The 22,833-nt window shown below is 38.5% G+C and overlaps 1 protein-coding gene and 2 long non-coding RNA genes across 4 annotated transcripts; 2 read left to right on the plus strand and 1 right to left on the minus strand.

Annotated features, from left to right (window-relative positions):
• Window positions 1–11,167: 11,167 nt before the first annotated feature.
• LOC127360785 (uncharacterized) lies at window positions 11,168–11,687 on the minus strand. 2 transcript variants are annotated; one of them, XR_007883916.1, is made up of 2 exons: window positions 11,548–11,687; window positions 11,168–11,437 (listed from the first exon to the last, which is right to left on the minus strand). It is a non-coding gene; the product is annotated as an uncharacterized LOC127360785 (long non-coding RNA). The 2 variants fall into 2 exon arrangements; XR_007883918.1 differs by having other exon boundaries at window positions 11,493–11,687.
• A 2,370-nt stretch (window positions 11,688–14,057) lies between these two features.
• LOC127360778 (coxsackievirus and adenovirus receptor-like) lies at window positions 14,058–21,530 on the plus strand (the record flags this gene model as incomplete). Its single annotated transcript, XM_051395226.1, has 6 exons — window positions 14,058–14,514; window positions 14,956–15,297; window positions 16,296–16,637; window positions 16,782–16,892; window positions 18,675–19,001; window positions 21,427–21,530. Coding segments are annotated over exons 1-6 (1,263 nt in total), but the record flags the coding sequence as incomplete, so codon positions are not given.
• Window positions 21,531–21,532: 2 nt separating this feature from the next.
• On the plus strand, window positions 21,533–22,833 carry LOC127360782 (uncharacterized). Its single transcript, XR_007883912.1, has 2 exons — window positions 21,533–21,756; window positions 21,836–22,833. It is a non-coding gene; the product is annotated as an uncharacterized LOC127360782 (long non-coding RNA).

The raw sequence follows: 22,833 nt of genomic DNA on the forward strand, positions 1-22,833 counted from the left end.
AATCACGCCACTAGGTGGCACTCTGGTGGCAGGGTAAATCACTGTGCACACACCATAATAGTTATGAATATGAAATTCACTGGGCACGTGTAGAGTGGTGCCTGAAGCTCACATACCAAAAATCGTGTTTCTCGTGCTTGTAGCGCCCCCTATAGGATAAAAAACATCAGCCCCGGCGCCACGTTTCATCGATATGTACGAAACTCAATAGGCATGTATAATGTGCCGGGGCGTACAAAAAAGCCACTTGGACCCATACCTCAAATCCCACAGGAAGTCGGCTATTTTCATTTAAAATTTGCACTTTTGGCAGCCATTTTGTGCTCATTTTGACCTTTTGGGCTTCTTTGTGAACTAACTGATCCTAGGGAATTTATCGGATCTGCTTCAAAATTGGTCAGTACAGTCAAAACATGGTGCTGAATGAACGCATTATATTTGGTGACTGTACGTTGAAGGGCGTGTCCGTGGCGTGCCCTCAAAGTTGGCCATTTAGAACTAATGTCACACTGTGATGTCATTTTTGCATTTCAGGGCTTCTATTTGAATGATGCCCTCCTACAGCTTCTATCGGATCTTCTTCAAAATTAAACAGTCCAGTCACAACATGGTGCTGAATGAACGCATTATATTTTGTGACTGTACGTTGAAGGGCGTGTCCGTGGCGTGCCCTCAAAGTTCGCCATTTTGAACAAATGTCACACTGTGATGTCATTTTGGCCTTTCAGGGCTTTTATTTGAATGATCCCCTCCTACAGGTTCTATCGGATCTTCTTCAAAATTGGGCAGTACAGTCACAACATGGTGCTGAATGAACGCATTATATTTTGTGACTGTACGTTGAAGGGCGTGTCCGTGGCGTGCCCTCAAAGTTGGCCATTTAGAACAAATGTCACACTGTGATGTCATTTTGGCCTTTCAGGGCTTCTATATGAATGATCTCCTCCTACACGTTTCAACGGATCTTCTTCAAAATTGGGCAGTACAGTCACAACATGCTGCTGAATGAACGCATTTCATTTTGTGACTGTACGTTGAAGGGCGTGTCCGTGGCGTGCCGTCAAAGGTGGCCATTTTGAAGCCCGTGGTCCTGTATTTGAACAAACAAAGTCCTTGAGACTTTATCAGATCTGCTTCAAAACTTGACAGGACTCTTGAATATTCTTGTTGATTACAAGTTGTGCTATTTATGACTGTACGTTGAAGGGCGTGTCCCAGGTGTCTCGTCAAAGTTGCACATTTTGAATTCTGTGGTCTTTTTTTTCAAAGTGATGAAACACCAACACCCCTCCACTCCCACTAGCCACATCTACAAACCATATTTCCAAGGGACTATTGTTCGTGGAGCATAGTGTGAAACCGCTGGAAGTCACTTATTAAAGTGCAAGATAAATAGGGGACTTATCAAATCGTCTTCAAAATTGGACAGTCTTATAAAAACAAAGTGTACATGAAGAATTGAGCTATTTGTGACTGTACGTCCAAACTGCGTGCCACTGACCCCTTGTCGAATTCAGATGATTTTCCATTAAGCGGTACTCATAACTTCAGTGTGCAATGTCCAATTTCCAATAAACTTCATATATTCTGTAACAGTCTCGCCCTGAACACATCCTCATAACATCAGCCTACGTATTACAGTCCTGCCATGAACTTGTCTACGTGACAAGATTCAGATAAAGTGAAAGCACAGCATACTGGCACCAGGAAGGAAGCGCTGCGTGGCGATATGGAGCTGATTTGGAGCAGATTTACGCGACGTATTCGCGTTGCGGTCTGCGCTTGTTACGACGGCACGTGCATGGCCTCGGCGCACCCCGACCGCACGTGACGCGTTTGCGGCGCGCCCCGACGAGCGCCGGGTGCGAGGTCCCGCCCAACGCTGCTTGCAGCTTTAATTATTATTATTATTGTTGTTATTGTTGTTATTGTGTTTATGGTTGTTGTTGTTGTTGTTGTTATTGTTGTTGTTGTTGTTATCTGTGGGGAAGGAGATAACTGATGAAGCCTTCCTCTGACAACCAATAAATAACTGGTGACTAGCAGATATAAATGTAAACTGTAAAACTTGATGAGCTGATTTGACTCAAAAGAGAATTTTAAGTAACATAAACTCAATTTATTAAGTTTTAAATATTCTTTATTAAGCAGCTTTTAATAGTAATTTTAAGTGACACAGACTTAAATTTGTGGATGATAATTAAAGGTTAATTTCAACCAAACCAGAGTTGGTAATGTTTGTAAAGACTAACAGAGATTTATTTCTGTCCCATTGTTTTGGTCTCAGATGCTGATGTTGCTCTAGTGCCACATATTAATATTAATAACCTTTAAATCCCATTAAAGCTAACAGTTGGTGTCATATGTGTGTTTACTCTGATCGATGATGGAAAACTTTTAGTCAGCAGGACATAAATTTAATCCACATATCAATGTTACCCAGAAGATTAATGTGGTGCCACCAGGAGCTCAGTGTTTATTCTTATTCTTTATATATATTAATATTTATATATAACATATACTGACTGGATCACCTTTGATCAACTTATGACCGAATATCTACAAAACTAATAAACTTTCCATCGGTTTTGTTGGAAAAAGACAATAAGTAATGTATGTAATTTATATATATTAAATCTGTTCAGAAGTTATATTATTACTTTACTTTTTACTCCCTGCCAACAGTAATTAGTTACACTATGAGCTATATTAATTTTATTTTACCCTCATAAAATTAGTATTTGTGTCTTTTATCCACAGAATTGAGACTTTATCCTGTTTGGTTTGTTAAAGTCAATTTCCTTTAAAATATGTTTATATTTTTGTTTACTTACAGTGAGATGGAGTCTGCGTCTTCCACAGTTAAATATAAGATTCACATGAAGAGACAAAGCAAAGGTTGATTCTGTGTTATTGTCCTAATGAAAGAAAACATAAATCATCTATAAACTGAATTCATTAATATTTAAACACGACATTCACCTTCTGATCGACGTCTCTGAACTGTCTGACTGCTGTTCACTGGTGTCTCACATCACCTGTGTGTGTGTGTGTGTGTGTGTGTGTGTGTGTGTGTGTGAGAGAGAGAGAGAGAGAGAGAGAGAGAGTGTGTGTGTGTGTGTGTGTATGTGAGTGTGTGTGAGAGAGAGAGAGTGTGTGTGTGTGTGTGTGTGTGTGTGTGTGTGTGTGTGAGAGAGAGAGTGTGTGTGTGTGTGTGTGTGTGTGTGTGTGTCTGTGTGTGTCTGTGTGTGAGAGAGAGAGTGTGTGTGTGAGAGACAGAGTGTGTGTGTGTGTGTGTGTGTGTGTGTGTGTGTGTGTGTGTGTGTGTGTGTGTGTGTGTGGTTCTTTGCATGTTGCAAATTTGATGCAGATTTTATGATACTTTCTGTGATCGATTGCAGCAGGTACATTTACATTTTCCCATTATTGTTCCACAGAGCAGGTGTTCACTTTTGAAACAGACCCAGATCAGTTGTATCCAGTATGGGAACTAAAGGGACCATGGAGCCTCTTAATAAGACACAAGAACTACAATATTGACAATATCAGCCCCTCTCTGGCTGATTTAACCACTTTCTATAAAACTCTGATGCATGTTGTGATTTGATTGCAGGAGAAAGTGAAAGAATCTATTTCATTGTTCCAGTGAGAATAAAAACAGTTAATAAATGTAAATGTGAGATGTTCTGGTCGCATGTTCAACGTCACAAACGAGGGAGTTTGGTGACGTATGACTCAAACTTGAGCAGGAAACTATAATTCAAATTTGCAGAGATATATATGGAAATGTTAATAAAATTACAAAAATATCCTGTGAATTTACATGTCTAATGTAAAATAACATGAATAATTAATTATTGCTTATTTATATTTATATAAGCAGTAATTAAAAAATATGAAATATCCTATTTTTCTAAAGATTAAAATACATTTGCAAATCTAATTTAATTGTTTTTACAGTGTAAATATCTTCAATTAAATATTTAAAAGCCAAAAAAAATACACAAGATTATATTAACTAATTATAGTAAATTACTGTATTTTTACGAGTCAGTTATTTATATTATTATATTGTTTACAGTATTTTTTGTGCTCCAGCTGCAGGAATATTACTGTTTTTGTAACTTCCTCAAATGTGATCCTAAAGGTTAAAAATACATTTTTCATTTAATCTCAACTGTAATCATTATTATTATTATTGTTTGACTCCTCGTGGACGAAGGCTGAAATCAGCTCCTATCAGATATGAATCATAAACACTTTAATGACTAATTGTTTGTACAGTGACAGTGGATGTATTAATGAGGAGGCTTCACCACAGACCAGCAGTAATCTGATTTCTTCTCAAACTTATTCAGCAAAGTAAATGAGTAGAAACACCTCTGGCTGTAAACAAGTGTTGCTCCTCTGTTTATGATTTGAATAAACTCAGCTCATTTGAATTCTGTCTGACGGAAATGAAGCATGGAAATCTCCACCACCACTCAGACACTTACAGATCTGTGCTCAACATTTAACAGACTTGTTGATTAAAACAGAAATTATAAATGTAGTTTTAATTCATTTTGTTGGTGTCGTTTTTTCTTATTGCACATTAACCAGAATATTATTGTATCTTAATCAACTTATTGCACATTAACCAGAATATTATTGTATCTTAATCAACTTATTGCACATTAACCAGAATATTATTGTACCTTAATCAACTTATTGCACATTAACCAGAGACACATGTCATGTGCCAGCCTGCTTCAAGTCATCCACCATCATCCCTGTCCCCCAAAAAGCAAGGACCACAGGACTCAATGACTACCGACCTGTTGCCCTCACCTCTGTGGTCATGAAGTCTTTTGAGCGACTTGTGCTTTCCCACCTGAAAGCCATAACGGACCCACTCCTGGACCCCCTGCAGTTCGCCTACAGAGCCAACAGGTCTGTAGACGATGCAGTTAACATGGCCCTGCACTTCACCCTCCAGCATCTGGACTCCCCAGGAACCTACGCCAGGATCCTGTTTGTGGACTTCAGCTCTGCGTTCAACACCATCATCCCAGCTCTGCTACAGGACAAGCTCTCCCAGCTCACTGTGCCTGACTCCACCTGCAGATGGATCACAGACTTCCTGTCTGAAGGGAAACAGCAGGTGAAGCTGGGGAAAATGTGACTCTGACTCCCAGACCATCAGCACCGGTTCCCCCCCATGGCTGCGTTCTTTCTCCTCTGCTCTTCTCCCTGTACACCAACAGCTGCACCTCCAGTCACCAGTCCGTCAGGCTACTGAAGTTTGCAAATGACACCCCCCTCATTGGGCTCATCTCTGGTGGAGATGAGTCCACCTACAGATGGGAGATTGACCATCTGGTGACCTGGTGCAGCCAGAACAACCTGGAGCTAAACGCTCTAAAAACAGTGGAGATGGTTGTGGACTTTAGAAAGAACCCAGCCCCACCCGCCCCATCATCCTGTGTGACTCCCAAGTTGACTCTGTGGAGTCCTTCCGCTTCCTGGGTACCATTATCACCCAGGACCTCAAGTGGGAGCTGAACATCAGAGAAGGTGATCAGCTGCAACCTGCCATCCCTCCAGGACCTGTTCGCCTCCAGGAGCCTGAGGCGTGCAGGCAATAATGTGGCTGACCCCTCCCACCCCGGACACAAACTCTTTGAACCACTCCCCTCTGGCAGGAGGCTGCGGTCCATCAGGACCAAAACCTCTCGCAACAAAAACAGTTTCTTTCCGTCTGCTTCATTATCACGGTTTTCCTATCTTTTCTTATCTTTCTTATCTTTATTGATCTATATTTTTTAGTACTTTATTTTGTGTGATTTTTGTGTGACTTGTATATTTTTGTGTGATTTATATATTTATCTTTTTTTTGTGTGTGTGTGTGTGTGTGTGATTGTATATTTTAAGCCCCATTGCACCAAGACAAATTCCTTGTTTGTGTAAAAACCTACCTGGCAATAAATCTGATTCTGATTCTGATTCAGACACTACGAGAACCAGTTTAATGACTAATAACTAACCTTCCAGTTTCCATCAGGTGTAAATTATATTATGTTGTCCTCTTTATGAATGGATCAATGTGCAATTATTATATATATTATATAATTATACAAGTTATCAAAGCGTGCAAGAAGAAATACAAATATTAAGAACTTTTAGCTGTTTATTTGGGACTGTTTTCCTTCTGAGATTAAATGCAATTATTGTAAGTTGTGCATTATTATTATTATTATTATTATTATTATTATTATTATTATTATTAACTTCGGTGAGAATAGTCATAAGACAGCTTTTTATTAGAAGTTGATGCTTGATGGAAACATAGTTAAAGCTATAATCCTTCAGGTGTTCATGAAGTGAAAGCATTCAGTGTATTTACATTCTTTAAACACTGACGAGGGATCCTGTTGGTTATTTGATGTGACTGATATCAGCCTCACTCTCCTGCAGTCCTATCAGAGCTGCATTCAACGCTTCAACCTTGTTTTCAACCAACTGTTCAGGTTCCCAACCGATTTATTTTTGGTTCAACGCTCCGAACAGTTCCCTGTTGGTGGAAGAGGCCTGTCAGTGCTGTAGTGCAGGTTATACCCACTCCTAAATCCCCCATGATGCTCCTCATTCACTACTGTTCTTTTAGACGCCATGACGTAGTTCAGTTTTCATGTGGATGTAGTCAGGAATAAGGAATACTTCAGTCAATAAGCATAATGAAGTAGTGGTCTGAGCCTGTAGTCTGTGGGTCAGTATGGATTCTTCTGTTGCTAATGTTCATTTCATAATGATCCTCAGTTAGTGACAATATGAAAATACTAGCAGCACATTTTAGAGTGAGCTAAATATGCAACAGTGGTTTTAATGTGTCACTCTTTATAACACACTGTAAAACTATTTACATGACTAATGTGAAATAAACACTGTGACTGGAAATAATCAGAACATTACTGCTTATTTAATGAACATTTCCTTTTATTATTTAATAGATTAAATTAATAATTAATAGGTTAAATTCATTCATCATTAATACATTTCTAAAGTTATGTAAAATTAGTGACATTAACAATAGAAATGTTTTATAATTAGTCAGTGTAATCAGTGAGGCCCCGCCCCCAGAAACAGTCTGTTTTCAACCTAATTCTTGTCTCATCTGTGGTCTGATAAACAGTAAATGAAGTCATTGAAGTGTCCATATCACTATTGTCCTGGGTTCATCTACAGTAGGTTAAACAATGATAGATACAGCTACTGAGGCACACACACACATCTCTCCTCACACTGCAGATCTGCCACAGCAGAAGCTAAAGTCAGGTGGAGAAAGAGCCAACTGAGTCCTGCCTGAGTTGGAACTGATGAACTGTCTGTATTTGCAGCTCTTGGAGCAAATACTGAGACTGCTTCATTATATGTATGTACACATTGACATATCTCAATACATTGTGACATCATGAAGGAGATAGTTTGATATCATTATTGTACAAATGAAAAGTGTTTCTGTTACTGACATTAAAATGTTTTTGAAATAAAGGTGAATATTAAAAGCTTGTTTTGCTGAACGCTTCAGTTATTTAATGATTGATAAAGTAGTTCTGTCAGTCTGTCTGTCTGAGGCTGCTTCATGCTGACACAAACCAACAGCTATAACAAATATGAGGAAACTGAACCTCCTCCTGTTTCCTCAGAAGTGATCTGTGGCAGTCGGACTTCATTCCAGAGAGCTGCTTTATCAAACTCTGAACCTGATCCTTCTCTGCCTCCTTTCAGTCCAGTGACTGCTGTCTGTGTCCGGTGGGAAGCCCTTTACTTATTTCAGCTTTTAAAGGTCCAGTGCGTAGGTCGATAAAAACGTCTCATTCTAAGGTAACGAACACACAACCATTCTTATTTTCAGCTGATTAAACACTAATGAAAACAAACCTATGGATATTATATTTCTGACAATAGATCCTCCTCAGTGTTACACATCAATAAAGTGTTTCTGATCCTGATTTACATCCCATAACTTACTGATTTTACCCCAAAAGCATCTTTTCTGAAACATAACCAAGTGCTCTTGTTGCTTCAACCAAATAGTGTGGCTATGTGGAGGCTAACTTGCATATGTTTTGCATAATTAGCTAAATGAACCAGAAGTGGATCTGTTTATTCTAAAATGCAGGTCTAATGTATTAAGCACATAACCTCAAAATGGACTCAAAAATAATGAAACTCAGAGTTGAAATATAACCACTTCCAGTTTAAAGGGCCAAGCAGCTGCTGGAATATTGTCCATATGGGTGATTATGCTAATGAATTACAATCTGTGACAATAACTTACAATGTGTAACTGAGTCCACTGGGACCAGTTTGCCTTAATCCAATATATATTTTAATCTTTTTGTATTACAGTTCTGCACAAAGGTGCTTTATAAATAAAGTTCTGATTGAATTCAGTCTGCTCTCAATAAAAAGTCTTCTTAGAAATCAATGAACCACTTTGTGTTTTGTCTTCAGACCAGTCAGAGATCCTAGTGAAGCCTGGAGATGATGCTCCTCTTTAGTGTCGGGTTCTGTTGGACTGGATCATCTCTTAATTTATGCCTTAATTATTTATATTTGTGTCCTGCACTGAGCCAAAATACTGTAAAATCACAGGAAATATCTGCCAGCAGCGTGTACAATGTGCAACCTACTGCTTATTTCTAAAGAATACACCTAACTTAAGTGAAGTTTTTGATTTGATCCCCAGTTATTGTGCTAATATTAAGACTCAGGATTGTTTTATTTGGGATCTATTCTGCCCTCTAAACTTATAAATGTTTTATCTTGTGACAGAATTCAGTGTCGCTCTAACTTAAAGATTATACAACCATAAACTGTTACAATGCACACCCTGTAGCTACGTCATCATTTATGTAACTTCAACTTGTAACAGCAATTTTAACATTTTATAACAGAGATTTGATTGATACTCATTTATTTATAAAACAAGAATCTTATTCTAAGAACAAGTTTCCATAAATGTTACAATTTAAACACATTTAATTGGTTAAACATCTAAAAATTATATTTGAGGATTGCTTTATTCTTAATGACCCTTCAGTTGCAAACAATCAGAAATACAGAATCTGTATTATATATAATATATATGTGATAGATGAGTCTGTAGTTACTGCACTACCTATATATCTGTTTATATCGGTTTATATCTGTTTATATCTGTTTATGCTAATACAAAGACATTTACATTCTGTATGGTGAGGTAGAAATTACAGACAAAAATATATAAAATACTACACATTATTCATTCAATTAAAATGATTTCTTTAATTATTTATATTCATTTTTATTAGACATTAATATTATATCAATATTAAATTAAAGTTAAACAAGGTTGAATGTCCCACACATAAAAAGACAATTTTTAATAATAAAAATAAATACAGATTAATCATTTTATTCTTTATATTTCCCTTGGTGTCAATCAACAATAAAAATAAATGTGTTTTTATTTCTCTAATTTCTGCCAGAGACACGAAAACGTTTGGTCACTTTTATTTTGAAAATCCGTAAAGAAGGCGGTATCAGACACACGTGTACTTCCTGTAGCTAACACACTAACTCTGTCCGTTACCTATAATCAATACAGTGTATTGATACCGCAGGAGGGAACCAGTAGAACCAATGTGTGTCGGTTCGATCCCCGGCTCCTCCCGCTGCATGTCGAAGTGTCCTTGAGCAAAATACTGAACCCCAAACTGCTCCTGATGCTGAATCACTGTATGAATGAGTGAATGAGTGAATGTGTGAATGAGTGAATGTATGAATGAGTGAATGTGTGAATGTGGCTGTAGTGTAAATGGCTTTGAGTGGTCAGAACACTAGACAGACACTAAGTTCAGTCACTTTCTCTGATTGAATGAAGTTATTGTTTGAGTGTCAGTCAGCTGAACTGTTCTCATGTGTTTGAATCCATAAAGTGTTGTGAGCAGATGAGTTATGGATTCGATCATTTCACACTCTGTTTAGAGAATGATGAATATTGAGGAGAACAACTGTAAATAAAGCTCAAATGTACAGAAATCATTTCTCCACTCTGACAGCATCATGAAAATGGATCTAAAGCTGTGAGAATGATGGATTCAGGAGGCATCAAAACTTTGATTACAGTGCCCCCATGTGGCAGAGCGGGAGCAGATTTCTCTTATTGTATCTAGGTGTGATGATGGAGGCCATGTGTCTCAGATTGATGATTTCCTTTAATAACATAATGAGTGTAAACTGTGTCTGTAGTGACAGCGTCCATAAAGCGTTATCAGCAGTGAAATATCTGCAGCTTCCACAATCTAATATTGATTCTCACTAATTACAGTTGCTCAATCACATCAACTGTTAGTTGCCGCCTGTACGGCCTGTTGCTCTGCTCCATGGGGACGGCACACTCGTCACACTCCAGGAACTGTCTGAGTTGATTCTGGCGCCCCCTGTGGACAACAGCGGTAGTGTTTCTACTGCCTGGTTTCATTGATTTCAAGGGGAATCCGACCCGGTGGCAGACATTAACAATAACTATATAGAAATATCCAATCTTCTCTCTGATTGTTTATGTACAATAACTCACTGTAGGACATTTAAAGTAGTAACTCTATGATTCAACAGGTGAAGGTCCCATTGCGTCAAGCCCCGCCCCCTTTTAAGTGAAAGCACTGCCTCTAATTTGACTGGTGGTAAATGTAAATTCTGAGCTCGTAAAATAACATTACTGTATTGATTGTATCTATTAGGAGCATAAATCCTATATCCAGCAAACAATGCTGTTGTGTTGTTGTTCTATATAAAATACACAAATAGTTATTGATGAGTGTCCTGACATATACAGCGACCTTATTCAATCTCATATTTCTGCTGTCTGTCACTGTTTCTGTGCTTCACACTCTTTATTAACTGTTTGTGTCCAATGTGACGTTACTGTAAACTAATTCCAGGGTTTGTGTTTATTAATCCACCTTTTACTACGAGACCACAGAAGAAGAAAACAGGAGGGTTTATCTCCACTTCCTGTTACTCTCTGCTGTTTCCAAGGTTCATTATTAGAAGGTAGGTCAGCTCAGTTTATGGGAATTATTAAGGTTCAAATCCCCTCTGCTCCACACTGTCACACCAAACTCCATTCAAAAAACGGCTGTTTTAAGGAAGTAAAACCTTTATTTCCACCATCAGTGAGACTCTGATTCTCTTCAGTCTACAGACACAATCTGCTCACATTGACTCAGTAACATCATTAACTAACCTGTGAGGAAGAGTTGGACACACACACACTCACTGACTGTCTGTCATTAACTAACCTGTGAGGAAGAGTTGGACACACACACACTCACTGACTGTCTGTCATTAACTAACCTGTGAGGAAGAGTTGGACACACACACACTCACTGACTGTCTGTCATTAACTAACCTGTGAGGAAGAGTTGGACACAGACACACTCACTGACTGTCTGTCATTAACTAACCTGTGAGGAAGAGTTGGACACAGACACACTCACTGACTGTCTGTCATTAACTAACCTGTGAGGAAGAGTTGGACACACACACACTCACTGACTGTCTGTCATTAACTAACCTGTGAGGAAGAGTTGGACACAGACACACTCACTGACTGTCCCTCAGCAGATGCATTTATTTTATTCCACAGGAAACATATTCAGTCTTTGACACACATAGATTATATATATATATAAATATATATATTTATATATATATAAGATAATATATATTAACAGTCAGTAACTTTGTGGAGGTTTGTTCACACAGTTTTGGGTTGTGAGGTCTTGTGGCTCATGGATGTCATTGTGGAGTAGGTTGTGATGGAGCAGCCGGTCTTTATCCTTCATATAATTCAGAGAGGAGCTAAACCCCCCAAACACTCTGTATATGGGTATATAGTAGTGTGGCTGACTGATTCAGGCAGATCTTGACATTGTAGTGCAAACTATTAGAATTCTAGATATCTAGCTATAAAAGTGCACAGCGACGCCCTCTGCTGGTTGAAAGCTGCTTTTACAGTTGAATAGAAAAAGCTGTGAATGGCTTTGTTCACTTTTTCAGTCCAAACATTTGAGGAAACGTTGCTCGTTGTGTTGAAAACAGGAAGTGGGACAGTTTGCTCTTCCTGTGAATGTCTCTTATTTTGATGTTGTCCAGGTTTTATTGTCAGCGTGTCCTTGCTCAATCAGTTTATATTGTTAGAAGAATACAGAACCAATATTCCTACTAGAGACTGTATTCTACTGGATGGGTTACAGCAGTGTAGTTAACATGTGCTGCCAGCATTATTGTGTGTGTTTGGGTGGCTGGTTGACTTTATTTGAGTCTGTTGGTTAGTGAGTTGCTGTTGTTCACATTTTAAAGCTAAAGCTTGCTATTGCTTTTTCTCCTTCCTTCTCCTCAGGCCCACATCTCTGTGCTACCCCAGAATTTAGAGCCAGAGTTAATAAGAGGGTCTCAAACCAGTTTACTACATCCTGGCTCCCCCTTTACTCACTGTACCTCGAAGGCCTTGGTCACACTACAGGACTTTCAGAGCGCTCAGATCTCTGTACAGTTATCTCTGTACTGTATGTACTAAAACTATATAGTATTGAATTGACCTCTGAAGTAGAGCAGTGAGTTTCTGATTGAAGCTGCAGTAAATGAAGTGTGAACCTATGAGCCATAATAACCTGTGTGTAATGGGTCTGGTTTATTTGTTATTTAGAAGGCCAAGATACTGTTATCTGTGTATGTTTAGGTTCAGTTGGAGAACAGATCTAGTTGGTATCACTTATTCTCTACGTTGTAAAGAAAACTATAAAGTGGCCTGAGCCCCATGAAGTCTAGGAGTTTGATATAGAGTATAGCAGAAGAGAGAGAGGAGGTGCTCTGGAAACTCCACAGGTTGGAGCTCTTGGGATGGGAAAGGGAATATGTTGGGTTCTATGTGTTATGCTTTTGTTGTCTTGTCAGTGTGTTTGTATTGTGGTTCACATCATCACCTTCCCTCTGAGCTTCTATTAGTCATAAAAAAGACTGTGTAGGCCAGGTGTATTCTCCATCTTACTCCACTGGAAGTAGAGGCGTGGCTCTTCTCATTAGGAAACAGTTAGCTGTTGTCATTGAGACAGTCTGACCCAAACGGATGCTATGTGTTGATCCAAGATTATTTACAGAGAGAAAATATTGAATATATATATATGCCCCCCAAACTGTCCAAATACAGTTGTTATCAGTGTAAATAGCAATAATTACTGTAATCTCACGGATAATGACTTTTATTACAGTTCTATAACTTTTAACATTCACATTAAAAATTTAAATAAATAAATAAAATAGCAGTCTTGTAAAATAATTAGTATTATAGCAGTGTTCACCTGTATTAACAGCTCATTGCATTGTTTTTACATGTAATATTTATGTAAAATTCAATCTAAAAACTGTATTTTAATTACAGACTGTGTTTTTAAGAGTCTGAACCATCTTGAGGAGGTGTTTCAGGCCCTCGGTGGTTACGGCCTCAAGCTTCAGAAGGAAGTTCCTGGGACACAAAGTCAGCAGCCGAGGAGTCGCTCCTGACCCAGAGAAAGTGACAGCTGTATAAAACTGGTTGGAGAGGTCAAATAATTGATTTTTAAACAATGCAAATGACTTAGAGAATACATATTTAATAAGCACAGAACTGCAGTTCTACCTAAAACATTCGACTGGACAGGTAAAAACAATGGATGCTTTCAGTTTCATTTTGTCTCAGTAGTTACCACAGTCAGCCTCTAGAGGGCAGTATAGGGATCACATGTGGAACAGCAGACTTTAAACCTGTAACTATAAAGCTAAAACTCAAAGCTACAAGCAGCAATGGTCGGACCCTCGCTGCCCACACACATCAGGGTTTGCTGCACCAGTGTATCATGTGTGGACCACACCATGAACATCTCATGTAAATCAGATCAAGATCAGCACACAAAGCTTACTTCCTGTTTAGTATGTGGCGCTATGAGTATGACTGTGTGTGTGTGTGTGTGTGTGTGTGTGTGTGTGTGTGTGTGTGTGTTCAGGGTGTGACTCCTGTCAAACATTGACAGTTTCACTGAGGTTAGACAACTTCTTGTTTCATGGCGAAAGGTCGGAGTTCAACACCGCGGACCCGCCGTTTAACGTCCTTCAGGTCCAGTGTGTCTGTCACTGCTCTACTCTCCACCGCTCATATATGTCGTTTTGGGAGTTATTGGCAATCAACCAATAATGTTTGTGTGAAAGCTGCTCAGCCGGTTTCTTTCCATTCCAACGGCTGCTTCTCTGGAAACAGTTTAAAGTGAAACTAAAGTTTTCTCCTCACAGTGTCGGCAGATTATCAGGAGGAGGAAAGTGACAACTGGCTGTGAACTGAATGTGTTTTTCAAGTGTTCGTTTAGTGAGAAGCAGACTAATGAGGACTTTGTGTTTGTTGTAGTTTTTACAGGAAGATGAAGATGTTTGTGGTGTTTGTGATCCTCGTGCACGGTAAGATAACCTTCCTCCCTCTGATCTGATCATTAGTCCAACATCATGTCTTTAATCTGTATTTCTTTCATCTTCACTTCATTAGTCTGTTTAAACTCCAATAAAAACATGAAGAACATATTAAAGGCAGCATATTTTCAATGTTTGTGTAAATCATGATGAATGTAGAAGACTGTACAGTCAGACTGTCCTCAGTTCTGTTCTTCAGGATTATATCTCTGGAGGTTGTTCACATTCTTATAGCTTATATTACCAATAGTATTAATGATCCTAACACACTCATTTAAACACCATGTTGGATCAATACAGTCAGTCTATCAGTTTGTTCTGTTATTGCTCCTGTTTGTGAGTCTGATCACAAACAGGAGCAGATTGAGGATCCAGGAGCAATAAGACCTGAAATAAGGCTGATTGAATCTCTCTGTCTGTGTGACCTCACAGTTTCCCAGCATGCCTCAGCTGTGGAGCTGTATGAGGGGGAGGAGTTTGTCCTGCTGCCCTGTGAGTATCACACATTTGACATGGACGACCCCTCAGTGGTGTGGAGCCGCTACGATCTCAATCCTCCAACCGTCCACCAGCGTCAGCAGGAAGGTGATGAATTTATATACCAAAACCAGCTTTACAGCGGCCGAACATCCATGATGGCTGACGCTCTGGAAACTGGAGACCTCAGCCTCAATCTGACAAAACTCCGCCTCTCTGACAGCGGCACCTACACCTGCACCGTCAGATCATCAAGAGGAAAACAGAGAGTGAGAGAAGTACAGCTGAAGGTCAAAGGTCAGCAACAAACCTTAAAACCTACTCTAGATCTGTGATTCCCAAACTGAGGGTCCTAAAAGTTTAATGGGGGTGAAGCTTTCTTGACTTTATGGCGTGTAAGAAAACTAAATGAAAATATACACAGTAGGCCTATATCTCAGCATAAGCAGAAGCAGAAGAAAATTAAATATATATTTTTAAGTTAATTGTCTGATAGAACCAAGCATCAGGGACAAGAAAACACTGAATTTGTCAAAAAGAAGCATATTAAGTTGTACGATTATTACAAATAATGAATAAATATATAAAACAGACAGAGAATCGTATAAAAAGTTCCCTAAACAGAAAATAATCTGCTCAAAATTCATTTAAATCAGCTGTTTTACACAAGCTTCTTGCAGTGACTGAATTCACTGTTTGGCTAAATTGTACAGTTTTTAATAAAATATGTCACTCAGTCAGGGATTGTCAGTTTACTAAATGATAGAAAAGGGGTCCCTCAAAGGAAAGGGCTTGGAACCACAGCTCTAGATATAGGTCTGTAGAAAGGTCAGCTTTAGATACGGGTCAGAGGTCAGTTTTCTAGTTTACAGGCTACACACACTTTAGAGGACATTAACTTTGTTACAGTGCTTCAACAACTGAACATCATTTAGTACAAGATGGACACAGATGGTCCCAAACACTCAGGGTCTGTCTCATCTGTATGAATGTCTCCACATGTCCATCAGTCCTGTCTTCTCCCTGAGTATCAGTGGCTCCCACTGAAGACGTGATGGAGAGATAGAAGGAAAAGATGTGAGGAAAGAGGAGTTCAGACAGTTAACACACTCATTTAAACACCATGTTGAATCAATACAGTCAGTCTATCAGTTTGTTCTGTTATTTGTCTTATTGGTATTAAACTGTGCTGATGTGGTTTCAAAGTCTAATCACAAACACGACCAGATCCAGAAGCAATAAGACCTGAAATAAGGCTGCTGTGATTAAACCTCTCTGTCTGTGTGACCTCACAGTTTACCAGCATGCCTCAGCTGTGGAGCTGTATGACTGGGATGAGTTTGTCCTGCTGCCCTGTGAGTTTCAAACTTTTGACATGGACGACCCTACAGTGGTGTGGAGCCGCTACGATCTCAATCCTCCAACCGTCCACCAGCGTCAGCAGGAAGGTGATGAACTTAAAGACCAAAACCAGCTTTACAGCGGCCGAACATCCATGATGGCTGATGCTCTGGAAACTGGAGACCTCAGCCTCAAGCTGACAAAACTCCGCCTCTCTGACAGCGGCACCTACACCTGCACCGCCAGAGCATTAGGAGGACAACGGAGAGTGAGAAACATACAGCTGCAGGTCAAAGGTCAGCAACAAACCCTAAAAACTAATATATATAGGTCAGTATTGTAGATACAGGTCAGAGGTCAGTACTGTAGATACAGGTCAGAGGTCAGTACTGTAGATATAGGTCAGAGGTCATGATCTTTATGTTTCTGTTCCCCCACAGAACGATTTCCACCCTGGGCTAAAGCTCTCCTGGTTCTCCTGGTTCTCCTGGTTCTTGGTCTTATTGTTTCTGGGGGTCTTTTGGTGCATTTTCGGCAGTATTTCATGTCAGGTATGTCACTACTACATTACCCATAATGCCGATGGTTATCGTCTTTGCTCCTTGACTGCTCCTTGACGGTTTTGTGGTTTTCATAGAAGTATGGGACAGTGAGGTCTGGGATTATAAACCGAGTGTCACACTGTCTACCTGAGCAGCTGCAGCATAAAGAGACAGTGAAAATAGTCTGTTCATAGTCATATCAACCTCTACCTTTTTACTGTCTTCTCCAAAACTTAGCCAACTTTCTTCTTCTTCTTCTTCTTCTTCTTCTTCATGTCTTTCGGGTCTGGTCCCACAGGACTGGTCCATCCCTCAGGTCGGGTCCCCCTAGTGGCCTGGCGCACTTCCGTTTTGTTGAGCGAATTTGCAGCGTTTCTCTCGCAGTTGTTTTGTTGTTTTGTGTGTTTTTGGATTTGCATTATTCCCGTGTTTACAGCAATTTTGGCGTTTGCAGTGCGTTTGCCCTTGTCGGCCACCGTAGAATTGATCTGATCAACTTCAAATTTGGTCAGGATGATGTAAACACCATCACGATTAAAAGTAGTGCTGCTTGTGAGTTGAATCTGAAGGGTGTGTCTCTGCCGTGGCGCCAAGATTTGATGCTTCGCCATGAAACAAGAAGTTGTCATAACTTCGTTGTCCAATCTGCACCATAATGCACGTGCCTGATAAGCCTGAACACATCTGTGTGATAATATTCAGTAAAAGTGGTAGCGCCACCTAGTGGTAACCAGACATATAATTTATTACACTTTTATGTATTTCTCTGAGCAGATTGACCACGTCCAACTGAAATTTGGTCAGAAGACCCTTAGATTGTTGACAATGACATCTTATGAATCTTATGACTTGTTATTGAACCATGTTGCCGACATGGTGAATATCACCTTGTTGTTTTAACATTTGATCACATTTTGGGGGCTAAACAGATTCAAAAACTCATGAAACTTGGCACACACGTCCCACATGGCAGCATTTTAAATTTCATCTGGGTGTTGCCTGTGGGTGTGTCAAAATGGCTCGATAGCGCCTCCTACAAACTTTTAAAAAACCAGCCCTGGTGTCCTGTTTCACGAACATCATGTTGGGACATACAAAAAAGCCTCTTTGAGCCATATCCTAAACCCAACAGGAACTCAGCCATTTTGAATTTAATGTCAAACTGTGAGGCCATCCGGCAATTTCAGGGTTTCTATTTTAACAAACTACTTAGAGCGAGTTGATCAGAACAACTTCAAAATTGGTGAGTACAGTCCAGAGAAGTTCAGGATGCCACAGTATTGAAATCTTAACAACACAATTTGTACTGCGCTTCCATCAATACACCTGGAGAATGTCCGCTCTCTGGCCAACAAGATGGATGAACTGCTGCTCCTCAACAGAACAAATATAGACTTTTACAGATCTGCTGAGATATCTCTATCAACTACTGAATACACTGACATCAAGTTTGGTACATTTAACGTTTTCACTGGATTGGGACAAAATGTGGTTCAGATGTTCATGTTCCATCTCCAGGTTAAAATGAGTCTAATACTTTGGTTTCTGACTAAATGCTAAAAAACTGATGAGCAGAGTTATTATAGTTTGCTTTTTTCAGTAGGTTTGTTATTTATAGTCTGTTATAATCAATGTAATGTGACAGGTTGAAAAATAATAAATAATATTAAAAAAATAAAAATAATAAAAACAAGTCCCACTAGATTTTAAATCTAAATATCAGATTATCTGACTGACTTAGAAATAGATTTTCTGCAGTGCAGCTGATGTTGTGGTTTGTTGTCCTCTCAGTCTACCAGGTGGAGGTGGATTCAGGGGTGGAGTCTGTCCTGCTGCCCTGCAAAACCACAGTTCACCTGCTTAAGCAGGTCACAGTGGAGTGGACGGACAGTGACAACTGGAAGGTCCATGTGTATCAGAACGGTTCTGATCAGCCTGAAGAACAGAACCAGGATTACAGAGACCGAACAGAGATGAAGAGAAACCTGCAGGAACCTGGAGACCTCAGTCTGACCCTGAAATACCCCACAGACAGAGACAGAGACACCTTCACCTGCACCGTCTACAACAGGGAGAGAAAGATCCTGATGGAGAAACAAGTGCTGCTCAAGGTCAAAGGTCAGTGCTGTAGATACAGGTCAAAGGTCAGTTCTTTGAATATTGTATCATACTAACGAAAGCTGCAATAGAATGTTGTACAGAGAGAGAGAAAAAAAACAGTTTCAACAGGTCAAAGGTGTTTGTAAAATATATATAGCTAGTAGCTATATTGTAATTAAGCTAAGCTAATAGCTATATTGTAATTAAGCTAAGCTAATAGCTATATTGTAATTAAGCTAGTTGCTATATTGTAATTAAGCTAGTAGCTATATTGTAATTAAGCTAAGCTAATAGCTATATTGTAATTAAGCTAAGCTAATAGCTATATTGTAATTAAGCTAGTTGCTATATTGTAATTAAGCTAGTAGCTATATTGTAATTAAGCTAGTTGCTATATTGTAATTAAGCTAGTTGCTATATTGTAATTAAGCTAATAGCTATATTGTAATTAAGCTAGTAGCTATATTGTAATTAAGCTAGTTGCTATATTGTAATTAAGCTAGTAGCTATATTGTAATTAAGCTAGTAGCTATATTGTAATTAAGCTAAGCTAATAGCTATATTGTAATTAAGCTAGTAGCTATATTGTAATTAAGCTAATAGCTATATTGTAATTAAGCTAGTTGCTATATTGTAATTAAGCTAAGCTAATAGCTATATTGTAATTAAGCTAAGCTAATAGCTATATTGTAATTAAGCTAGTTGCTATATTGTAATTAAGCTAGTAGCTATATTGTAATTAAGCTAAGCTAATACCTATATTGTAATTAAGCTAGTAGCTATATTGTAATTAAGCTAGTAGCTATATTGTAATTAAGCTAGTAGCTATATTGTAATTAAGCTAGTTGCTATATTGTAATTAAGCTAGTAGCTATATTGTAATTAAGCTAGTTGCTATATTGTAATTAAGCTAGTAGCTATATTGTAATTAAGCTAGTAGCTATATTGTAATTAAGCTAAGCTAATAGCTATATTGTAATTAAGCTAGTTGCTATATTGTTATTAAGCTAAGCTAATAGCTATATTGTAATTAAGCTAAGCTAATAGCTATATTGTAATTAAGCTAAGCTAATAGCTATATTGTTATTAAGCTAGTAGCTATATTGTAATTAAGCTAGTAGCTATATTGTAATTAAGCTAAGCTAATAGCTATATTGTAATTAAGCTAAGCTAATAGCTATATTGTAATTAAGCTAGTTGCTATATTGTAATTAAGCTAGTAGCTATATTGTAATTAAGCTAGTAGCTATATTGTAATTAAGCTAGTTGCTATATTGTAATTAAGCTAATAGCTATATTGTAATTAAGCTAGTAGCTATATTGTAATTAAGCTAGTTGCTATATTGTAATTAAGCTAGTAGCTATATTGTAATTAAGCTAGTAGCTATATTGTAATTAAGCTAAGCTAATAGCTATATTGTAATTAAGCTAGTAGCTATATTGTAATTAAGCTAATAGCTATATTGTAATTAAGCTAGTTGCTATATTGTAATTAAGCTAAGCTAATAGCTATATTGTAATTAAGCTAAGCTAATAGCTATATTGTAATTAAGCTAGTTGCTATATTGTAATTAAGCTAGTAGCTATATTGTAATTAAGCTAAGCTAATAGCTATATTGTAATTAAGCTAGTAGCTATATTGTAATTAAGCTAAGCTAATAGCTATATTGTAATTAAGCTAAGCTAATAGCTATATTGTAATTAAGCTAGTAGCTATATTGTAATTAAGCTAGTAGCTATATTGTAATTAAGCTAGTAGCTATATTGTAAATAAGCTAGTTGCTATATTGTAATTAAGCTAAGCTAATAGCTATATTGTAATTAAGCTAGTTGCTATATTGTAATTAAGCTAGTAGCTATATTGTAATTAAGCTAGTTGCTATATTGTAATTAAGCTAAGCTAATAGCTATATTGTAATTAAGCTAGTTGCTATATTGTAATTAAGCTAGTTGCTATATTGTAATTAAGCTGGTAGCTATATTGTAATTAAGCTAAGCTAATAGCTATATTGTAATTAAGCTAAGCTAATAGCTATATTGTAATTAAGCTAGTAGCTATATTGTAATTAAGCTAGTAGCTATATTGTAATTAAGCTAGTAGCTATATTGTAAATAAGCTAGTTGCTATATTGTAATTAAGCTAAGCTAATAGCTATATTGTAATTAAGCTAAGCTAATAGCTATATTGTTATTAAGCTAAGCTAGTAGCTATATTGTTATTAAGCTAAGCTAGTAGCTATATTGTAATTAAGCTAGTAGCTATATTGTTATTAAGCTAGTAGCATTAGCTCTGTGGCTCATAGCATAGCATTAGCTCTCTGTAACGTTAGCTCGTAGCGTAGCATTAGCTCTCTGTAACGTTAGCTTGTAATCAGTCAATAAAGTTATTACAAACTGCTGCTGCTGTCTGTACAGCTGATGTTGGGGTTTGTTGTTCTCTCAGTCTGTCAGGTGGAGGTGGAGGAGGGGGCGGAGTCTGTCCAACTGCCCTTTAAGACCACAGCTAACCTGCCTGAGGACGCTACAGTGAGGTGGATCCGCTATGAACCTTACAGGACGGTCCATGTGTATAAGAACGGTTCTGACCGGCCTGACAAACAGAACCAGGATTACAGAGACCGAACTGAGATGAATGACGACCTGCTGAAAGCTGGAGACCTCAGTCTGACCCTGGAATCCCCCAAAGAGAGAGACACAGGAACATACTGCTGCAACGTCTACAACAAGGAGGGAAACTTCCTGAGAGAGAAAATAGTGGAGCTCAAAGTCAGAGGTCAGTGCTGTAGATACAGGTCAGAGGTCAGATGTCTCTGTGTCTGTCTGTGTCTGACTGTCCTCTGTCTCCTCTGCAGGGAGAACCAGGAACAGAAGCAGCTCCATTGATCCAACTCCTCTGATGGCTGATCAATCTGTTTGATTGGTCTGTTGATCAATCTTTGATTATTGATCTTGTTGAAGGGGCTCAAAGGAAGAGAATGTCAACGTTCAGCTTTCAGTGTTTCCTCTCTTCATCGTCTGAATGAACCTGCAGTCCATACTGTGATTGATTGATTGATTGATTGATTGATTGATTGTTCTCATGTAGCTCTATAATGTTTCTCTGATGTTTGTGTATTCAGCTTCTATACATATATATCTGGCTGTGTCTCAGGAGGTAGAGCGGGTCGTCCACTGATCAGAAGGTTACTGGTTCGATCCCCGGCTCCTCCCGCTGCATGTCGAAGTGTCCTTGAGCAAAATACTGAACCCCAAACTGCTCCTGATGCTGAATCACTGTATGAATGAGTGAATGTGTGAATGAGTGAATGTATGAATGAGTGAATGTGTGAATGAGTCAGCTGAACTGTTCTCATGTGTTTGAATCCATAAAGTGTTGTGAGCAGATGAGTTATGGATTCGATCATTTCACACTCTGTTTAGAGAATGATGAATATTGAGGAGAACAACTGTAAATAAAGCTCAAATGTACAGAAATCATTTCTCCACTCTGACAGCATCATGAAAATGGATCTAAAGCTGTGAGAATGATGGATTCAGGAGGCATCAAAACTTTGATTACTACTCTCTTCTGAAATAACAAAACTGCTCAGTGTGACGGCCTTATTGTGTTCCTCTTGCTTGGTTGTTTACTCTTTGTTTCAGGTAGTAAGGGGTGGAGCTGAGATTACTCTCTGCTGCAGCTCACCTGAGCAGACTCTCTCACTCTCTTCCTCTGGCTGCTGACTGAACTGTTGGGTTTTGTTTGTGTTCTGGGTTTTACATTCATACATATACACCTCACCCTTCACTCACATATTAAACTGTACTGATTATTTTGGTGTTTACTTCATTAAATTGTCATAACAATTCA

Source organism: Dicentrarchus labrax, unplaced genomic scaffold, assembly GCF_905237075.1.
Source record: "Dicentrarchus labrax unplaced genomic scaffold, dlabrax2021, whole genome shotgun sequence".
Classification (NCBI taxonomy): domain Eukaryota; kingdom Metazoa; phylum Chordata; class Actinopteri; family Moronidae; genus Dicentrarchus; species Dicentrarchus labrax.